The sequence below is a fragment of the Cyprinus carpio genome, chromosome A9 (genome assembly GCF_018340385.1).
Source record: "Cyprinus carpio isolate SPL01 chromosome A9, ASM1834038v1, whole genome shotgun sequence".
NCBI lineage: Eukaryota > Metazoa > Chordata > Actinopteri > Cypriniformes > Cyprinidae > Cyprinus > Cyprinus carpio.
In genome coordinates, this window is record NC_056580.1 from 24668906 (window position 1) to 24689608 (window position 20703).

Genomic DNA, 20703 nt, shown 5'->3' on the forward strand with positions numbered 1-20703 from the left:
GAGAGTCCGGAGGAACTGTTAAGCAGGGTTTGGATGACTTGGTTGGATAAGGGCTTACTCCGTAAAGCAGGTGGGGTGAGCAGAATGGAGGATCCGTTGCACACACCTCGGGGTAACACTGGAGAGGAGATCTTGGAAGAGGATTCGCTGGAGGCACCCTGGAGAAACACAGGAGTCTAGGAGAATCAGGTTTGACAAAGAGGTAAGTAGCAAGGCTGGTAAGAGAGTCAATACAAGCAGCTAGATACTGGAGGGTTCCGTGTAGTAGCTACGAGATCAGACAATGAAGTGACTGAGGTGTGTGCTTATGTGGTGGTGAGCTGATGAGGTAATCGTGATGAGGTCCGAGGGTGCGTTGTGATTGGCTGGGTGGTGAGCCTGACCGACATGTGACACAAGTCTCACTGAACATATCAGTTGATGTTTTTTTGTTTTTTTTAACCTCTGCAGACATAGATGCTCACAACTGCCTATAATATCCAACTATTCTGTGCAAGAAAGAATAAAAATGTTGTTTGAAGGACTACATGTCAATGTTTCTTATGTATGATAATTCAGCTGGTTTTGTCTAAAACTTTTTCTTTTTTCTTTTTAGATCATGAGACATTATGGGACCTTGGAAGCCAATTTGAAGCCATGGATTGTACCTTCAAAGAAAAACATACTCAAAATGTACTCAATTACTCAAAATGACTTTCAATATAAAAATGTTACAATATCAAAAATATAAAATCAATTTATTCAATAATTTGCATAACTTTTATTTCAACTTTCTAAATGATGGAAATCAAAATATTATTTATTATTTACAGTTTTAAAATGGCTTTGTGCCATCTGAGAACTAAATGCATAGCCCAAATCCATAAAATCACAAGGCAGTTCCTGAAAAGTACAGTTGTAATTCCAGCTTTATTTATATTTAAGACATTTACAGAGCCGTCAAACACACATATTCTATAATCTATGTTGGATGTTATGAACAATTAAAGACCAATAGGCAGGTTACAATGTAAGTATTCAGGTTACAAGTCTATTATCTTAAAAATGTGAAGTCAAAGAAGAATTTGTGAAAGGCAGTACTGGGGCATTACATAGTAATTTCAGTTTTCAGGTATTTGCATCTGGACAGACATTGAAACATACAATATCAGTGTATTGAGAGTTTCTAAAACATAAATGCTTTTACAAATGCACCATTTTAGAGAAAAGTTTACTGCACTGGAATGGCCAAAACCTTTGTAAGAGTGACTCCACACATGTAGCTCAGAAATAGAAAACTTAATGATGCATTTATTTATAAATGACTTCCAGATGGGACTTTAGTAAAAGTAAAGTTTGGTGGCTAAATGTACATGTCATCAAAGCTCAGCAAGTACAACATTTGATTTTTCTTTATATATTTTTGTGTATACAAAAATGAAACTATTGTGACCAGTCTTTATACATTACACAAACAGAAAAAAAGCCTTTTGTTTAATGTTAAACTGTTAAATACATGTAATGTCATCAGAAATGTAAAATACAAACAAATAAATGTATAAATCTCAAAGAATATGCAAACATTCACGCCTCTCTAAAGTTTGCTAAAGATCTCACAGGACATTAGGAAAAGTTCAAGCTATTTTATTTTATTAAATGATCATGCATCAGACCAAAATATTCATTAATACACATCCACTCTGTACTTCAGCACCAACAAGTTCTCTCTCATGAATCTCCAGAAAATGTTGGGTTTTGAACTGTGGTCGTAGCATTCTGGAATAACGGGTTGGTACCCCTGTAAAAGGAGATGAAAAAAACATAATCTGCTTCATGAAAAAACAAGAATACTGAACAGCTTTAGGCAGTTTGGACCGAATATAAAGGGTAGGGGTTTTATGTATAAAGAAAACCGAACTTACAGATGTTTTTTCATGTTTTCTGTCTTTTTCAAATCTCTTCCATTCTCTAAGGTCGCTTGCATACAGAACTCCCTTGATGATGAGGAGAATCAGGAGACCAATCAGGGCCACAGCTGCTATAGATCCTCCTACGATGGCTGCTATGTTTGGACCCTCAGGACATTCTAACCCAAGAAACGTAAAGGTAGAAAGCTTTAACTTTTGCTGTGTCAAGCATGATGCTTTTTGTAACTGGAACATTTTGGAAAATTCTGACATTATTTCCTCACCCTCATGTTGTTGCCAACCTCTATACTGTTATTTAATGAAAATCATCATAAAAAGTCCATATGACTAAGTTTGAAGCTTTTTGTCACTATAAACTATTGTGTTATTGTATGGAAAATACATATAAAGTCAATAAAGATTCTTCAGAAATTCTCCTCCTCACAAAAAATTCCACACAAAAAATAACAGCAGGTTTCAGAATGACATGAACAATGTGAACAATGACAGAACTCAAGAATCTAGTTCATATTTTAGTATTTCAGATGATGTGTCTGGGTTTACCTCTGTCTTTGAGGACATTGACAATGTACTTGTCAAATCCAAGCTGTTCCGTCATTGTAAATAACATCCAGCATCCCTCTTTATCTTTGACTCGACAATCGTGCTTGATCAATTTTTCAACTATTACATGTTGCAGATGTTTACAGTTTTCAACGCAGCTCTTCTCAAACGGACCAGTCCCAAAGGCCAAACATTCAACACAACCTCCTGCAGTAGGTCAAGAATATTTTAGTCCACTTTTAAATCCATATGAAAATATTTAATTTAACATATATCATTTTATTTGTTTATATTATTTATATTACATTTATGTATATTATTTAAATATTGCTATAAGTAACAAATACATTTGCATTAAATATAATTAATAAAAATAGAAATACCCTAAATTTATATAGCTGAGAATATGTGAACTGTTTGTAATGGCTCATTGGAAAACTGTCCTTATGAACTGATTCCCATGATTTCTGTAGCTAAGTTAGTTAGTTGTAGTTAGTAATCCTCTGTTTGGACTTATGAAATGAATGACAAACATTTATTTTGTTATATTAATAATAGTTAAAAATGTCACTTGTTCTGAGGTTTTCTTACCCTGACTCTTGACACGGACGTTGGCAAGTAGGACACACTTTGCAGAGGGCCCATTGTATCCTCTCTGACATTCACACTGGTTACATACACATTTCCCACGTTCATGACAAACAATTCCATCGATCTTGCAATCCTCATCGGATTTTGCACATTGACAAGCTGCACCCTCGTAGCCTTCATTACACTCACATCTACCACATTTGCACTTGCCATGACCTGTTAAATGAAGCCACACTGCACTTAAGAACTTATTTTAAAAAAATAAACTACAAAGCACATGTTAAATATGAGCTTTTCTATACAAATCACCTGCACACTGTTTATTGGCATATTTTTCACAGTGCTCATCGTCGCATTCACAGAATTCCCCATAGAAGTTGTTACCACCCTCTGTAAGATGACACTGACACCGTCCGCACACACAATCTCCTTTGCCTTCGCATTCGGTCCCGTTGTCCTTCTGGCACTGTGCTTTCAATGATGCCACATCCTTTTGGCCTACTTGGCATTCACAGTGCTGTCCTAAGAAACCCGGATCACACCTGTGGACATGGGGAAGTTGCTTATGTCACTACACATATATACATATAGTCCTGCAATAGGTCAAGAATATTTTAATAATTTTTAAACACAGTAAAATCTAAAACATCTCATTAAATATATAGATTTTTATATTAAGATTTAGATTTTATATTATTCTTTTGATACATTTTGATATATCAATAAAATTATAAAGAGAAAAAGAATGATGTTATTTAAATTGTAAATTATTTATGCTGTATTATTATTACCACAATAATTTGTGATGAAAATCTAATGAGATTCAACATTCATTTAAGAAAAACGATACATTTTTTGAATGCAAAATTTTATTCCTCATTTTTAGTTATGTATTTTTAGGCATGACCCAGGCATGTTGTAAGAGTCACCCAGGGAATCTGAAATTTTAAGTCAGTAAAAAATGATGAAAAAGAAAGCAATTAAGAGTCAATTATATTTTTCTGTTACCTGCAGCTGCCACAGACAACTTTACCCTTTTCCTTACAGTGAGGATGAGGTTGATTGATATCATCACATTCACAGTCGCATCGAGTCCGAACGTTCACCTTCAGTTTTTCATTAAAGCCCAAAGGCCCGATGAGGAAGCTCTGACTGTTAATGCATCTGTCTACTGTTACTGTCACATCAAAAATCACCTGAAAGGATTGTGGTAAGAGTACGGTTATTTACTGTGTAAAGTCATATAATATTGCATTTGCGAACTTTGCTAAAATGATAAACCAAGATTTGCATCTGCATTTGCGTAAATGATATTTATGAATATTTGAACTAATCTTACTCACCTCCGTACCAATGTTCACATTATCACATTTCCCCCTGTCACTGGGTTTTTCTCCATCCTTACAGTCTGATGTGTATTTCACAGATATGAACTCTGGGAGGGCTTCATGAGCCATGATCACTTCAGAGGACAAGCTCTGTTCAGACCCCATAGGACATTAATAAGGGTGTTAAACTGAAAAGCTGTCACATTGCAATGTTTTACTTTAAAAAGGTTTGTGCAAAGTGGAAGTAGCACTCACGTTGTATGCATCCACAATTAGATTGACAACATTGCCTGAGTCTTCAGAGAGCACTCCTACTGCAGATTTAGGGATGAGTTTGCTCAGCTCCTGTTAAGGAAGCAAGTCAAGTACATCACAGTACTTCCACTATTAAGAATATTAATGTTGTGTGTAAATAAAATTGAGCAAAATGTGAAGTGTTGTAAATACACCAAATGTAACTACAAAGATAATGATTGTCAAACAGGTTTCCCAAACACTGGCAAACTGCCACTGGCAATGTTTTAAAGTGCCAGAGAGTCAGTTTACACTAGTTTACACTATCCAGGGCACTCAATCTATGATTTTCATTGCTTTTTTCCAGATAATATACTTGCTTATTTTAGCATGTTTTACTTACTGTGTACACAGTTTCCATTTTTTTAGTGACTGCAAAAATTGGTTGAATGTTTTGCTCCTCCAGCTTGCGAGCTACTTGTCCAACAGATGGGTAGTCCTGAAAACACAGATTGTATAGTTTTGATATTTTTACATAATATGATATCAAGGTACTAATAGCATCTAAAACATATACGTTTGTACAACTTTATAGACATAAATGGTAACAAATTCCTTGAGGCTTCAAAATATTGACTTAGTGGAATTCAAATTTTCATTTTTTTTCAATGCATTTGTAAATTAAATGAAATAAAACTTCCTAATTTATTATTATAAATTACATAATTTATCATTTTAACTGTGTACTGTATAATGCCTCTAAAATTGACTAATGCCAAAACGTATTATCATTAATATACTATTATAGTTTAATAATAAACTATACTAATAACAAACTATTATAGTTTAATAATATAGTAATTCAATATTCTGAATTATATTTTATTTATCATTTGAATTTTGTTGTGTTTTTTTTGTCATTTCTTTTTAATTTGTCTTTAATAAGTTTAAGTTGATTTTGTTGTAGTTATTGTAGTACTTTAAACAAAAAACGAGCAATGTTGCCTTGGCAACTAGCAGGAATAAATACTTTTTCTTTTCTTTTTTTCAGTTTATTGTTTATTGTATGTAAAGTACTGAAAATTATTTTTCATGGCTTTAATTTGTTAATGATAATAAGCCGGCCTTTGACATTCTTGTTGTAGTTCAAATGTTTTAAGATAAATATTATAAACATATGGTATTAATAATATTAAGATAAAAAGTATTAAATCGTACCCATAGTGTGCTCTTGCTGTACTTTCTGTCGACCAGCTGACAGGTTTCTCTGTTTGGTTCCAGAATGGCAGCAAGTTTTCCATCCCCTGCCATGTGGAAGCCGTCATCAGTGGCCAACACCAGCAATCGAGTGCTGTTTCCCCACCCGATCTCGTTCTGCATGGGTAACACATTTTGCTTTGTATTTATTTACATGATAAAGAACATCATGCATGAATCAGGCTTCATATAATCTCTTGCCTGTTTTATTTATAGTGTGGATGATGTAACCTGTTAATATATATGTATGTATAATGATTACAAATTTTGTTTTTTTTTTTTTTTTCTATTTGCTTTTTTTTTTTTGTGTGTGTGTGTGTGTGTGTATAATATATTTTTATGTGTGTTGTGTTTTGGTATATGTGAGTTTTCATTTGCACTTATATATTGTTGCTCTTTTGTTAGTTTTGATTGCTTCTATTGTCCTCATTTGTAAGTCGCTTTTGGATAAAAGTGTCTTCTAAATGACTAAATGTAAATGTAAATATGGCAGCCAAATAAATTTCTGCCACTTATGCATATAGTGTGATGTCTCACCACACAGACTGCAGCTTGCATGATGGCATCCAGGCTTCCTTCTGGGGGGTCCAGGTTTCCAGATATATGCTGTTCGGCTACCATAGATTTGAATTTGTCTCCATCTTTTGTTAGCGGAAGCACATGCTGAAAGCCAAATGCTGGCTGACATGGTTCATTTTTATCCGAGCATGGCCGTTTGAGCTTCGCTTCATTGGTGTCAGTGTATGGAAGAAGTGTTTTGTCGACAAACGAACCGAAGCCTGCATTAGGAAGGTTGGTTTATGAACTCTGAAACATGTATTATATTATAATATATATTTATGTAAATATATTTAAATACTTTTACCTATCCTGGCACTGCCAGTGATCTTATTAAGTTCTTTGAGTAAATCATTTCCCAGATTCTTCACATTCTCCAGATCATCTTTCATGGAGTATGAGAGATCCATTAAGTAGTAGAGATCTACTGGATAGCCTTGTGCCCTTTTAAAATGTAGTTGAAAAGTGTAGGGCATCCCTGAGAAAACAAAACATTCAGTCACCTCTATTCTCTTCTGAAAGTCAGGTTCAAACTTAAATTAAAAAGGAAAGTTGTTTTGGTTAAGCTATACAGTAGATGTGTAAGAATGGAACACACCTGGTCTAAGATCCAGCTGTATTTCTTGTGGTTGGATCTGCACTGGATTTTCACCAGCTTTCAGGGGCTTGTTTGATATTTTTATAAAATCGTTTTTAGGATTTATTATGTCTGTGGGTGGACATCCTTTTTCTTTAAGTACAGCAGGTGTGTCACAACGTGCTGCTTCCTGCTCCCCAGTCTTGGTGAAATTCTGTTGTTTAAATAGGACAGACAGCATTGTGTAAAGGAGATTTTTCTTTACTTGAAAAAGCTGTTGACTATTGAACAAACCAACATTGGATATTCCAATTTGACATTGGAATGTTAGAAATCAAATAGTTGATAATGAATAGTAAAACTTGCAAGCTCCAGTTAGATTGTCTGGCTGCAATGACATTTTTTTTAAAGGCTTTTTTTTTTTTTTTGCAATCAATAAAATTCCGTTTAAAAGGTACTTCTTGATAATTTGAGTGCTTGTGAGCAAGTAGTGATCTTTGGAGTTTGAGGCACTTAGTAGCAAGCGAGATATTCAAAAGCATAACTTTGTTTTTTATCTATGAAATTATCATCAGTTGTTACTAGTGAATTGTTGTGCCAAATTTATTATATTTTTCTTTGCTAGTGTGGTATTTTCCGAAAAACATGTACCTAAACAGCACGTAAAAACAAACTGGCCACTTTAAATATCCTCTAAATTCTTAGTCAGAATAAGCTGCAAAGTGGACCAGATTTTATGCCGCATGTCAAATTCTGGCAATATGAGGGATTAAAATATGATATACTTCATATTATATTAGCATGGAGTTCAGACAGTCAGATATTTTACTAAAGGCCAATTAAATGGTGTTTCACTGGTTCCCTACCACTGAAAATCATTTTCACTAATATTAACAAAAGAGCCATTAAGCAGCGCTTACCAAGTCTTTACACCAGGCACAGCCGGGCCCAGACTTGATGCAGTCTCCACATGTGTTTACTGAAGCTTTCAAACATTGTTCAGTGTAGACTGCAACAAAAAGTTTAAACTTCAGTTATGTCTTGAAACAGTCTATTTTGTTTGCATGATTCAGCATCTCTGTTATGATTAATGTAGTTAAAAGACATAAATACAAAATGCATTTATTTGTGAGACACAGGCTTTGTTCCAAAACCTAGTGTGTGTGTGTCTCTCTCTCTCTCTCTCTCTCTCTCTCTCTCTCTCTCTATATATATATATATATATATATGTGTGTGTGTGTGTGTGTGTGTGTGTGTGTTTTAGTTAGAACCAGGTTTTGGAACAGAGCCAAAATTCTTTAAACAAGGACTAGCTGTGTCCAAATCCAAAAAAAGCTGTGCTCTTCTGAAACTGGTTTCAAATTGGCTTCTAATCCACCATAACATTAGACATCATTTTGGTTTTTGGTATAAACTGCATGCACAGGATTGTGGAATATCATAGGCAGTAATGGAGGTTATTACCACCTCTGTATGTTACCTGCACAGGCAGTATTTCTCAGGTTTTGGACACAGCTGTAATTCCAGTTTAAGGACATCTGCACAAGGTGCATGCAGTGTACGTACCCTGTCTTCCCACCAACAACAGCAGAAGGCCCCTCAGACACACTGCCTGAAGCATTTCCTAGTGTGAAACAGTATTCTTTTTTTATATTTTAAGTTTTATTTTTTTTTTTTTGAAGGATATTTTATAGTATGCGATTTTATAATGAGGAGAATGGAAGCAATCAAAATCAGCAAAAGAGCAATGATATACAAGTGCTATAACAAGTCTCAGTTAGCTTAACGCAGTACACGTAAGGTTTTTTTTAATATAATAAATAAAAAGAAAACAGATAGAATAGAGCAAGCTAGAGGTCTTTTTTGCTTTTGTTAATTGTATAATAAATGAAAGGAAAACAGATAGAATACAAAAAGATTAGAAAGATTTTTTTAAAGAAAATAAGCAGCAAATGACTAGAGTGCAAGTCTAAAAGGGACAAGTGTTTTTTAAAGAATAGAATTAGAATAGAGAGTGCTAGAGTTAGAGGGTCAAATAAACATGGAAACTATGATTATCATAGTTCCTCATATTTCAGCTTCCTAAAAAAACTATTGAAAATGATGGAAATGAGCTTGCCATTGCTATCTGTTTAACAATGCAAACAAACCTTTCCTATATATGTGCGTGCAGTTTTGCAACAACTGTGAAAGGCGTTGAAGAGAAAAGTGTGAACTTGAAAAAAAGCAGATGGGGTTTTTTTTTTTTTAGCAGAAGTCAGTTTGATATGGCTGCCACATCTCAGAAAGTGATTGCCATAGATGGTCAAATGACCTGCATGACTGACATTTATTGGCTCAAAGTAGTTTTACCGAATTACCCACTGAAACATGGCTTAGTTTACCATGCGAAGAGCTATATTTTCACTGTCGATTCTAAAGTGAGGTGTGGGTGCTTTTCACCCCTTTTCGCAATGTCAAATGCTTACAGGAACATAAAGAAATGCTGGTTTTTTGACTTTGTTTTATATGTTTATTTACGCTGTCAAGCTCAAAACATTTTCATGTGTACTGTACAACTTCAGGCTACTTTTATCATGCTTTTTAACTGTATAAATCGCCATCCATTTTGTTGTATTATAAAAAGCAACTCAGACATTTTGGTTAACGTTTTATTTTGTGTTTCAAAGAAGAACTGAAATAATAATGTGTTGGAATTCCTTTAATATATTGCCTTTAGTTATGATGTAGTTATTTGTCTTCAACATCTACCATAATCCTCCATGAATTTAATAAATTCAGTTGATATTGCCATTTATACAAATCTTTATAATGAAATTATCCTTACTGTATGAAGTGAGAAAATAGTAAAGTCATCCTAGAGTTTACTGATAAATGTTAATCAGTATTAATATTTGATTCATCCTTGATAATACTCGGTTTGAGTGGATTAGTGAACTAACGGTTGAGCAGATAAAACCTATGAAACTGTTTCTTAAAGCTACAGTTACTGTTATTAATACTGCAACAGATAAGAATGAACAAAGAATTAGTCATGTACAAAATTCACAAAATCAAGTATCAAACAGGCCTTACTTACTGTTGTCGAAATGCAACGTCCTAGAGAGATACAGCCGTATCTATGTGGCTATGAGATGTTTCAAACAGAACACAGTTGCTTCAGAACTGAAAGTAAGTAACTGAAAGCAAACTGCTTCGAGGAAGTAGAGTGATGTAAGTCCTGTGAAAGAAAGGGCGTTGGGGTAACATGGGGATGAGACATTGCAAATCAAAACCATATGTTCAACTAGAGTTTGAACTAAACGAGTTTAGAAAAAAAAAAATCCTACAACAGGAAACTTTATGTTAGAAACTGTCATACTTTACTTTTTCATGACCATTTACCACCTTTTCTTTCGTCATTTACAGTTAAACTAACTGTTTCTTGCTGTTGTTCCTTGTAGACTTTCTACAAAAAAAAAAGAGAGGGAGAAAAAATTGTTTGCTCTTCACTCTTAATAAAGGTTCTTTATATATATGTACATTTTAAATCTCCTTTTGTGGTTCAAAAAAGAAATAACGGCATATGGCATTAGAACAACACAAGGGTGAGTAAATGATGATTTAAATCACATTTACACACACACACACACACACATTCAATGGATCCTCCAAGGTTCTTTGAAAAATGTTTCTTCAGATTTTTAAAATGTTCTTTACACTTTTAATTTAATGTTATTTGAGGAACCTAAAATGATTTTTCATAACCAGTGTACCTCTGCTTTAGCTTACTAGTAAAATGTATTGTGGTACTGCAAGAATTGTTGGCTTTTGTATGATAAACCTCTTCTGATGTTCTTTATTTCTAAGATGCTTTGAATAAAAGCATCTGCCAAGTCATTAGTCTGAAAACCTATGATAACACGTTGTTGGTGTGTAGGCTAACAATAGGTGCCACATGCAGTTTTTCTCAATCTGTGGTACGTGGAGTGCCCCCAGGTGGTATACAACTCTGGAAATTCATCATAATAAGAAATATACATTTGATTTGTCATGTTATGTTTTATTCCTAATGCTGATATATAGTTATATAATTTAATGACATTTTAATATAATTCAATAAAAGGCATATGAAATATGTTGCAACCATGAGACATAAAATGTTTTTACTATGATAAGCATGGTTAATTTTGGTAAGGGTTGTGATGTCCACATGTTTTTGTTGAAGAAATTATAGAGGCTGTAGCATTTACATCGCATCGCAAAAAGGTGGCTAAAAATTTTTAAATTAAGTGGATATTTGAATGAAATGTTTGGTCAGTATTACATTTACATTTAATCATTTAGCAGACGCTTTTATCCAAAGCAACTTACAAATAAGAACAACAGAAGCAATCAGACCAACAAGAGAACAACAACAGTATACAAGTGCCATGACAAGTCTCAGTTAGTCAAGTCTCAGTTAGTCAAGTTTTTTTTTTTTTTTTTTTTTTTTTTTAAAGAATATGCTAAACAAGAAAAGAAAAGGTAAGCGCTAGTATTAGTTGGTTAAGTGCTGGCGAAAAAGATGAGTCTTTAGATGTTTTTTGAAAATGAGTAAAGACTCCGCTGTTCGTATTTGTTTATTGAGGTCATTCCACTAGCTGGGCACAGTCCAGAAAAAGGTCCGTGAGAGCGATTTTGAACCTCTTTGGGATGGCACCACAAGGCATCGTTCACTTGCAGAGCGCAAACTTCTGGAGGGCACATAAGATTGAACTAGTGAGCTTAGGTATGTTGGTGCCGTGCCAGTGGTCGTCTTGTAGGCAAACATCAGTACCTTTAATTTGATGCGAGCGGCTACTGGTAGCCAGTGTAACCTGATGAGGAAAGGAGTAACGTGAGCTGTTTTTTGGCTCATTGAAGACAACCCTCGCTGCTGCATTCTGGATCAGTTGCAGAGGCTTGATAGTACATGCAGGAAGGCCCGCCAGGAGAGCATTACAATAGTCCAGTCTGGAGAGAACAAGAGCTTGGACAAGAAGTTGGGTGGCTTGCTCTGACAGGAAGGGTCTAATCTTCCTAATGTTGTATAAGGCAAATCTGCAGGACCGGGTCATTGTAGCAATGTTGTCTGTGAAGTTTATCTGATGATCCATCACAACTCCTAGGTTTTTGGCTGTCCTGGAAGGAGTTTTGGTTGACGAACCCAGCTGTATAGAGAAGTTGTGATGAAACGATGGGTTAGCTGGAACCACCAGAAGTTCTGTCTTAGTAAGGTTGAGCTGAAGGTGATGGTCATTCATCCAGCTAGAAATGTCACTCAGACAGGCTGAAATGCGAGCAACTACCGTCGGGTCATCTGGTTGGAATGAGAAGTAGAGTTGAGTGTCATCAGCATAGCAGTGATGGGAAAAGCCATGCTTCTGAATGACAGATCCTAATGAAGTCATGTAGATGGAGAAGAGAAGTGTTCCAAGTACTGAGCCTTGAGGAACCCCAGTAGCAAGTTGTTGTAACTTAGAAACTTCACCCCTCCAAGACACCCTTAAGGATCTATCAGAAAGGTAGGACTTAAACCACAGGAGTGCGGTCTCAGAGATGCCCATCTTTCTGAGGGTGGACAGGAGAATCTGGTGATTAACGGTGTCAAAAGCAGCAGACAGGTCCAGCAAGATGAGTACTGAGGATTTGGAAGCTGCTCTTGCCAGTCGCAGGGCTTCAGTAACCGAGAGCAGGGCAGTCTCAATTGAGTGGCCGCTTTTGAAGCCAGATTGGTTGCTGTCCAGGAGGTTGTTCTGTACAAAGAAAATAGAGAGCTGGTTGAACACAACTAGCTCAAGTGTCTTTGCAATGAATGGACGAAGGGATACCAGTCTGTAGTTTTCTAGAAGTGCTGGATTTAGAGATGACTTCAGCAGTGGGCTTAACCGAGCCTGCTTAAATGCTGAGGGAAATGTTCCAGAGTGAAGAGAGGAGTTGATAATGTAAGTGAAGGTATGACTGAAGAAGAAATCGCTTGAAGGAGGTGAGTGGGGATCAGATCAAGTGAACAAGTAGTAGGATGACTGGACAGGATAAGTTTGGAAACGTCCATCTCTGAGAGTGGAGAGAAGGAGGAGAGAGAGTGTGCATTAGTCGTTGTGAAGTTATCCTCAGTCTGCGGTGAGGAGAATTGGTCCCTGATGGTTCTTGTCTTATTTGTGAAGAAAACTGCAAAGTCGTCAGCTGTAAGAGTCGATGGAGGAGGAGGTGGAGGCGGATTAAGAAGAGAAGTGAAAGTTTTGAAGAGTGTGCGAGCATCACAACAGTTGTTAATTTTTGTTGGTGGTAGTATGATGTTTTAGCAGTGAAGACATTTGCAGAGAAGGAAGAGAGAAGAGACTGATACACACTGAGGTCGGTAGAGTTTCTTGATTTATGCTATTTCCTCTCTGCAGCCCTGTGTTTAGAGCGATGTTCACAGAGAACTTCGGACAGTCAGGGAGCAGATGGGGTGGTGCGTGCTGGTCTAGACGACAGTGGGCAAAAGTTGTCCAAGCAAGAGGTCAGAGTGGAGCAAAGAGTGTCAGCAGCACTGTTCGTGTCCAGAGCTGAAAACTGCGAGAGTGAAGGATGTGAGGATGAAACCACAGAGGATAGGCGAGATGGAGAGAGTGAGCGTAGGTTCCGTCGAAAGGTGACCTGCGTTGGAGTGTGTGCTACTTCATGAGTAAGTGCTAGGTTAGCAGTAATGAGGAAGTGGTCTGAGGTGTGCAGTGGAGCAACTAAAGAGTTGTTCATGGAGCAACAGCGTGTGTAGATGAGGTCCAGTTGGTTGCCTGATTTGTGAGTCGCTGTAATAGACACTCGCTTGAGATCAAATGAGGCAAGCAGAGTGTTGAAGTCAGCAGCCTGTGGTTTATCTAGGTTGATGTTGAAGTCACCAAGCAGTACCAGACAAGGATTTGTATTAAACAAGGATTTGATTGTCCTGTAAGTGTAACAACAGCAATTATTAGGCCTTTGGTGCCCTATGCAGGCATTTGTAATAACTTAAATAATTTATTTTGTATTACATTATGTAGCCTATTTTAAGTATAATTCAGTGAAACCATATGATTATTATTAATTAACCAATCGCCTCTTTGTTTTATATAATACATTTTAAGTCATGGAAATTAGATTATAAAGTCAAATGCGTTGTTGGTGGTGAAATTAATACTAGGTCAACAAAAAAGTTTCACAGGATTATGAACGTAACTACCTGAAAGTGATAGACAGGCTTCATCTCTGACTTTTTTCCTTTTCTTTTTTCTGTGCCGGACTGCGCTGATGTCTTTTCCCTGATTTAGCCTAGTTGTCCATTAATTATGATGATCATTATATTCAGCCGCAAACATGAAGTGAGAGTGAGCGCAGATGCGGGGAATGGTGCGTCACGTGTGCTTATACTCTCTCTACTGCGTTTATCATAAAATGCATTTTTTTATAATTATATATACACACTCACTGGCCACTTTATTAGGTACACCTTGCTAGAACCGGGTTGGGTCCCCTTTTGCCTTTAGAACTGCTTTAATTCTTTGTGGCATAGATTCAACAAGGTGTTGGAAACATTCCTCAGAGATTTTGGTCCATATTGACATGATAGCATCACGCAGTTGCTGCAGATTTGTCGGCTGCACATCCATGATGCGAATCTCCCGTTCCACCACATCCCAAAGCTGCTCTATTGGATTGAGATCTGGTGACTTTGGAGGCCATTTGAGTAAAGTGAACTCATTGTCATATTCAAGAAACCAGTCTGAGATGATTTGAGCATTGAGACATGGTGCACTATCCTGCTGGAAGTAGCCATCAGAAGATGGGTACACTGTAGTCATAAAGGGATGGACATGGTCATCAACTATACTCAGGTAGGCTGTGGCGTTTAAACAATGCTCAATTGGTACTAAGGGGCCCAAAGTGTGCCAAGAAAATATCCTCCACACCATTACACCACCACCAGCAGCCTGAACCGTTGAGACAAGGCATGATGGATCCATGCTTTTATGTTCTTTACACCAAATTCTGACCCTACCATCTGAATGTCGCAGCAGAAATCGAGTCACATCAGACCAGGCAACATTTTTCCAATCTTCTATTGTTGTATTAATTTTGGTGAGCCTGTGCAAATTGTAGCCTCCGTTTCCTGTTCTTAGCTAACAGGAGCGGCACCTGGTGTGGTCTTTTGCTGCTGTAGCCCATCTGCTTCAGGGTGTGATGTGTTGTGTGTTCAGAGATGGTATTCTGCATGCCTTGGTTGTAACAAGTGGTTATTTGAGTTACTGTTGCCTTCCTATCATCTATATATGTGAAACCTAAACCTATATATATGTATAAACATTACTATTTTTAATGTTTTTGAAAGAAGTCTCTTCTGCTCATCAAGCCTGCATTTATTTGATCAAAAATACAGAAAAAAACAGTAATATTGTGAATGTGAAATATTATTACAACTTAAAATAATAGTTTTCTATTTGAATATACTTTAAAAAAATAATTTATTCCTGTGATGCAGAGCTGAATTTTCAGCATCATTACTCCAGCCTTTAGTGTCACATGTAACATCCAGTCTATCACATGATCATTTAGAAATCAGTCTAATATTCTGATTTATTATGAGTGTTGGAAACAGTTCTGCTGTCTAATATATTTGATGAATAAAAGGTTAAAAAGAACTGCATTTATTCAAAATAAAAAAAATTCTTATAATATATATTCTAATAATGTATTTTCTTTACTATCACTTTTTTATCAATTTAACACATCCTTGCTGAATAAAAGTATTGATTTTATAAAAAAAAAGAAAGAAAAAAAATTACTGACCCCAAATTACTGACCAGTAGTGTTTATTGTTATTACAAAATATATATATTTTAAAAAGATAGCTTCTTTTTTTTTTTTTTTTTTTTTTTTACTTTTTATTCATCAAAGGTATCCTAAAAAAGTATCACATGTTCTGAAAAATATTAAGCAGCAGAACTGTTTCCAACTTTGATAATGAATCATCATATTAGAATGATTTCTAAAGGATCATGTGATAATGATCCTAAAAATTCAGCTTTGCATCACAGAAATAAATGATAATTTGTTGTTGTGTGTTAATGTTTAGATCTTTATTTTTGTATATGTATATGTTAATATTAATATAGAACATAAGTTTTTTTTTTTTTTTTTTGAGAGCAACTGGGATGGTGCCCCCCTGGGAGCTGGTGCAAAACTGTATACTCTGCGTGCTCTGCGTATAGGGAGCGGCGGCCCTGCTTCCACAGATCTGCAAAGGGACAGTATATGAACTCATGAGAGTCTTAGCTTTGGGATTTATCCTCGCTAGATGGATACTGTAAGAATGCTGGTGATAACCAAAATATAGTGTATTTTGTAAAATTTCATTAAGCTTATGCTCAGAGAGAAGGTTGTATTTTTTTTTTTTTTTTTTTTTTTTTTTTTTTTGGATTGGATTGAGAACCAATGTGTTAATTTATATTTGGAAGATGTGGAGGTTTGTAACCTGCCATTTTTGCAGCTTAGGCAAGGCAAGGCAAGTTTATTTATATAGCACATTGCGTACACAATGGTAATTCAAAGTGCTTTACATAAAATATGGTAAAATATTCATTCAAAAAATATAATAATAATAATAATAATAATAACAAAAATAAAATAAGAAATTTAAAAATGATGAAAATTATAGAAAATTGATTTAAAATGAATTTAAGACAGTGTAAGACAGTTAAAATACAGTGCAATACAGAAAATACAGTGCAATCAGTTCGGACATTGCACAGTGTTCATTCAATAAATGCACGGCTAAACTGATGAGTTTTGAGTCTAGATTTAAAAGTGGCTAATGTTTAGCACATCTGATCTCTTCTGGAAGCTGACTCCAACTGTGGGCGGCATAATAACTAAAAGCAGATTCCCCTTGTTTTGTGTGAACCCTTGGTATTTCTAACTGACTCGATCCTAATGATCTGAGTGCTCTGTTAGGCTTATATTCAGTGAGCATATCTGCAATTTATTTTGGTCCTAGGTCATTGAGTGATTTATAAACGAGTAAAAGTACTTTAAAATCAATCCTAAATGTAACTGGAAGCCAGTGTAAGGACTTGAGGACTGGTGTGATATGCTCAGATTTTCTGGTTCTAGTCAGAATTCTGGCAGCAGCGTTCTGGATGAGCTGCAGCTGTCTAATGGTCTTCTTGGGAAGGCCGGTGAGGAGACCATTACAGTAGTCCACCCTGCTGGTGATAAAGGCATGAACAAGTTTCTCCAAGTCTTGACTGGAAACAAAACAATTAGTTCTTGCAATGTTTTTTATGATGATAGTATGCTGATTTAGTTACTGATTTGACATGACTACTGAATGAATCTAAGCGAATATCATTTATTATCTTAATGAGCGATATCTCTGTGCTCTGATGCGGTCGGAAACCAGATTGAAAATTGTCCAGGTATCCATTTAAGTTTAAGTCAGCTGATTAAAAACTACTTTTTCTATAATTTTGCCTATAAAAGGAAGGTTTGATATTGGTCTATAATTGTTCAAAATGGTGTTATCAAGATTGCTCTTTTTCAGAAGGGGCTTAACAACTGCAGTATTCAGGAAGTTTGGAAAAGTTCCAAAAAGAAGTGAGGCATTCACCACTTCTAAGAGATCTGCCTCTAAACAGTTAAGCACACTTTTGAAAAAAGATTGAAAAGAAAGTGTGTCAAGATAGCAGATTGACGATTTTAGGTGCTGCACTGTTTCTTCCAAAATTTTGCTATCAATTTCTTCAAAAATAGACATAGTATCTTTGATATTGCGGTCGAATCTGTCCGACCACTGCATAACTTGACGATGTGCTAATCACCTTCCTGATATTAATGATCTTCTCAGAAAGGAAGGAAGTAAATTTATTGTATTTGCTGTCTGAGAAAATTTGACTCGCAATCTGACTTGGGGGGTTTGTCAGTCTCTCAACAGTGGCAAAAAGAGTGCAAGTGTTGTTTAAGTTACTGTTTATAAGGTTTGAGAAGAAACTCGGTCTAGCTGTGGCTAGTTCCACATTGAAAGCATGAAGCCTGTCTTTATAGATGCTATAGTGAATTTCAAGTTTCATGTTTTACCACATCCGCTCAGCTTTTCTGCATTGTCTTTTCATACTCTGTACTGCTGTTGAATTTCACAGCTTAGTTAAAAATCCTCAGCAAGCTAATACAAGATGAACATTCAACTTGACAAATGCTTACTTCCTGTGATGGGTCACACCCAGAACAGGACAACAGTTGTTAAAATTTGAATCATCCTACTCTACACAATTTCTGTCTGCTTGTGTGGTGGTTATAAAATGATGATTATCAGTTTCAGAAGAAGGAAGTTAAACCACAAATAGGGAAGTAGCTTGTGTTGCTCTTTTCTAAAAATATTTTTAACAGTGGGTGAAGGGCGATTGACACAGTCACCAGTCATATCTATTGCAATATTTTCTGTGAAATTAAACTTTAAGTTTATTTAAAAACGTTTTGACTAAACCATACAAGTGTGATTCGACATGAGTTACAAATTTGCATACACATAAAAAAATAAAAAATAAATAAGAATCCTGTTTTGACTTTGTGTTAAAGGGAAGTGTATAATTTCTGGGCTTCTTGTGGCACCAATCAGAACTGCAGTCTGTCTGGCGTGAACCAATGGTGTGAGTTTGACAAACAAGAGTAAACAGGAGAGTGTTTTAAAGAGAGTGTTTTATTTGTAATTCTGTTTGATATACAGAAATTTCACACTTCACAGTTTTAAAGTTATGTATTTATGCAGATCATTCACAATTGATTTTTTCCCCCCAGATTTTGTTACACTACCCTAATAAGCAAAACCCAAATATCACTTTGTAATAAGTGAGATTTGCACTGTTAATGACCTCAGATTCATTATCTGGAGTGCTGTAAAAAAGATGTTTTATTCCAGTGTATTAGGGCATACTTGTACATATATTGGCTGGGGATTTCACCAATGTCAAGAATAAAAGCCTATATAATTTAACAAAAATATACAAAATATACAAATATAAATCGGGGTTTATTGTGGTTTTAAAATATAAGCATTTTACAAAAACAAAATAAAAGTACTGAAACAGCCACATATGCTGTTTTGAGAAAAAAACAAATATAAATCAAACATTTTTGACGGGACATGCATGCTATTTTCACAGCACATTATGTTTTAGGGAGATTGAACTTTTGAATTAACAGTATTTCTGAATGTTTGTGGAAAATAGCACCATCTTCTGAGAGGTGTGGGCATGGTGGAGTAAGCCAAACTCACAAAGTGCATGTACTTAAAATAATAAAGTAGTTTTGCTAGTGTTTTCAACAACACTTAGACTGTATTAATGATATGTGACTTGCATGCTCAGCTATGTCCTGTTTTACAACAATGCAGTAGTGCCAGTTTATCTCTATACAAACAATCGGATTTTAAGTATATGTAAGGTATATTAATGAACTCTTGACGAGTAATTAATATAAGTACAGATTAAGTGATATAAAATAGAAAGTACTTGATGTTAGTTGTTCTAGATTGGTTTTAGGGAGCACCGATTGTCTTAAACTGTCTTTTTTTTACAGGTTATACATGATCTTAAAGGGCCTCAATTATTTTAAATGCTGTATAATCACCATAACCTTTTACAGAAGGTAAACTGTAAATGAAAAAAGCTATGAGTGCCTGTTTTGACAGAAATAAATCATTCATTCAAATGATTCATATCAATCAAAATTCTATTTTTAAATGTTTTGCTTTTGTAATGGAGTAAGGTCATACTGACCTTCATTTTATGCGATACCATGACAAGCAACTAAATGCAAAACAATCAATCTGTGAACAAATCAGAAAACACAATGACAAATTTTAAAACAAAATAACAAGTCATGGTAGAAAGTTCGGAGATGGTCTTAAAATAGCTCAGTTTAAATGTATTACATGAATTGTGCTTATTATGGAATAAAACATATGGAGTGTCTATTTATACTTTGTCCAAATAAACTGCCTTATTGGCATTTTGGCATTGGTGTTTCATCAGCTCCAGTGGTGCAGGTGATTAAGTGTGTATCCTTGACTTTTTGACGCAATTGACCCGTCTTCGATCTCACCTTTTGCCAAACTTTTTTTTTCTCCCTTTTCAAATCTCGTATCACATCATTAAAGCATTTATTTTCAATTAAAATTAAGGAAATAATCAAAAAGGTGAAAATAAAGTATAGGGTAGGGTTAGGGTATGATATGTTATGTGCAGTTTAGTATAAATATGTCAGATTGATAACTACAGTATGTTAGTTGTGATGGACGATGTATAATTATGAAAGATTAATTGTTCAGGCTGAATACAGCCTGCGGGAAAAAAACTGTTCTTGTGCCTGGCTGTTCTGGTGGCCAGTGCTCTAGCGCCGACCGGAAGGCAACAGTTTGAAGAGAGAGTGGGCTGGGTGTGAGGGGTCCAAGGTGATTTTTTTTGTCCTTTTCCTCACTCTGGAGATGGAAAGATCTTGGAGGCTGGGCACCAATAATCTTCTCAGCAGTCCTGACTGCCCTTTGTCGTCTCTTGATGTCTGAAGCAAACCAGTCAGTTATGGATGAACACAGGATGGACTCAATGACGGCAGAGTAAAACTGTTTTCTCCTAAATTCCACGATCATCCCCACAGTTTTGAGCATGTTAAGCTCCAGGTTAAGACCGCACCAGAC

The 20703-nt window shown here is 35.6% G+C and overlaps 1 protein-coding gene across 1 annotated transcript; it reads right to left on the bottom strand.

Annotated features, from left to right (window-relative positions):
• Positions 1-1701: 1701 nt before the first annotated feature.
• Positions 1702-10215, bottom strand: itgb2 (integrin, beta 2). Its single transcript, XM_042764216.1, has 16 exons — positions 10075-10215; positions 8562-8619; positions 7916-8004; positions 7017-7209; positions 6726-6896; positions 6398-6639; positions 5822-5977; positions 5007-5102; positions 4625-4714; positions 4385-4519; positions 4050-4237; positions 3351-3583; positions 3042-3257; positions 2451-2657; positions 1902-2065; positions 1702-1776 (listed from the first exon to the last, which is right to left on the bottom strand). The coding sequence occupies exons 2-16, from the start codon at positions 8614-8616 to the stop codon at positions 1708-1710; spliced, it is 2304 nt and encodes a 767-aa protein (XP_042620150.1). The 5' UTR covers positions 8617-8619; positions 10075-10215; the 3' UTR covers positions 1702-1707.
• Between the last annotated feature and the right edge of the window lie 10488 nt (positions 10216-20703).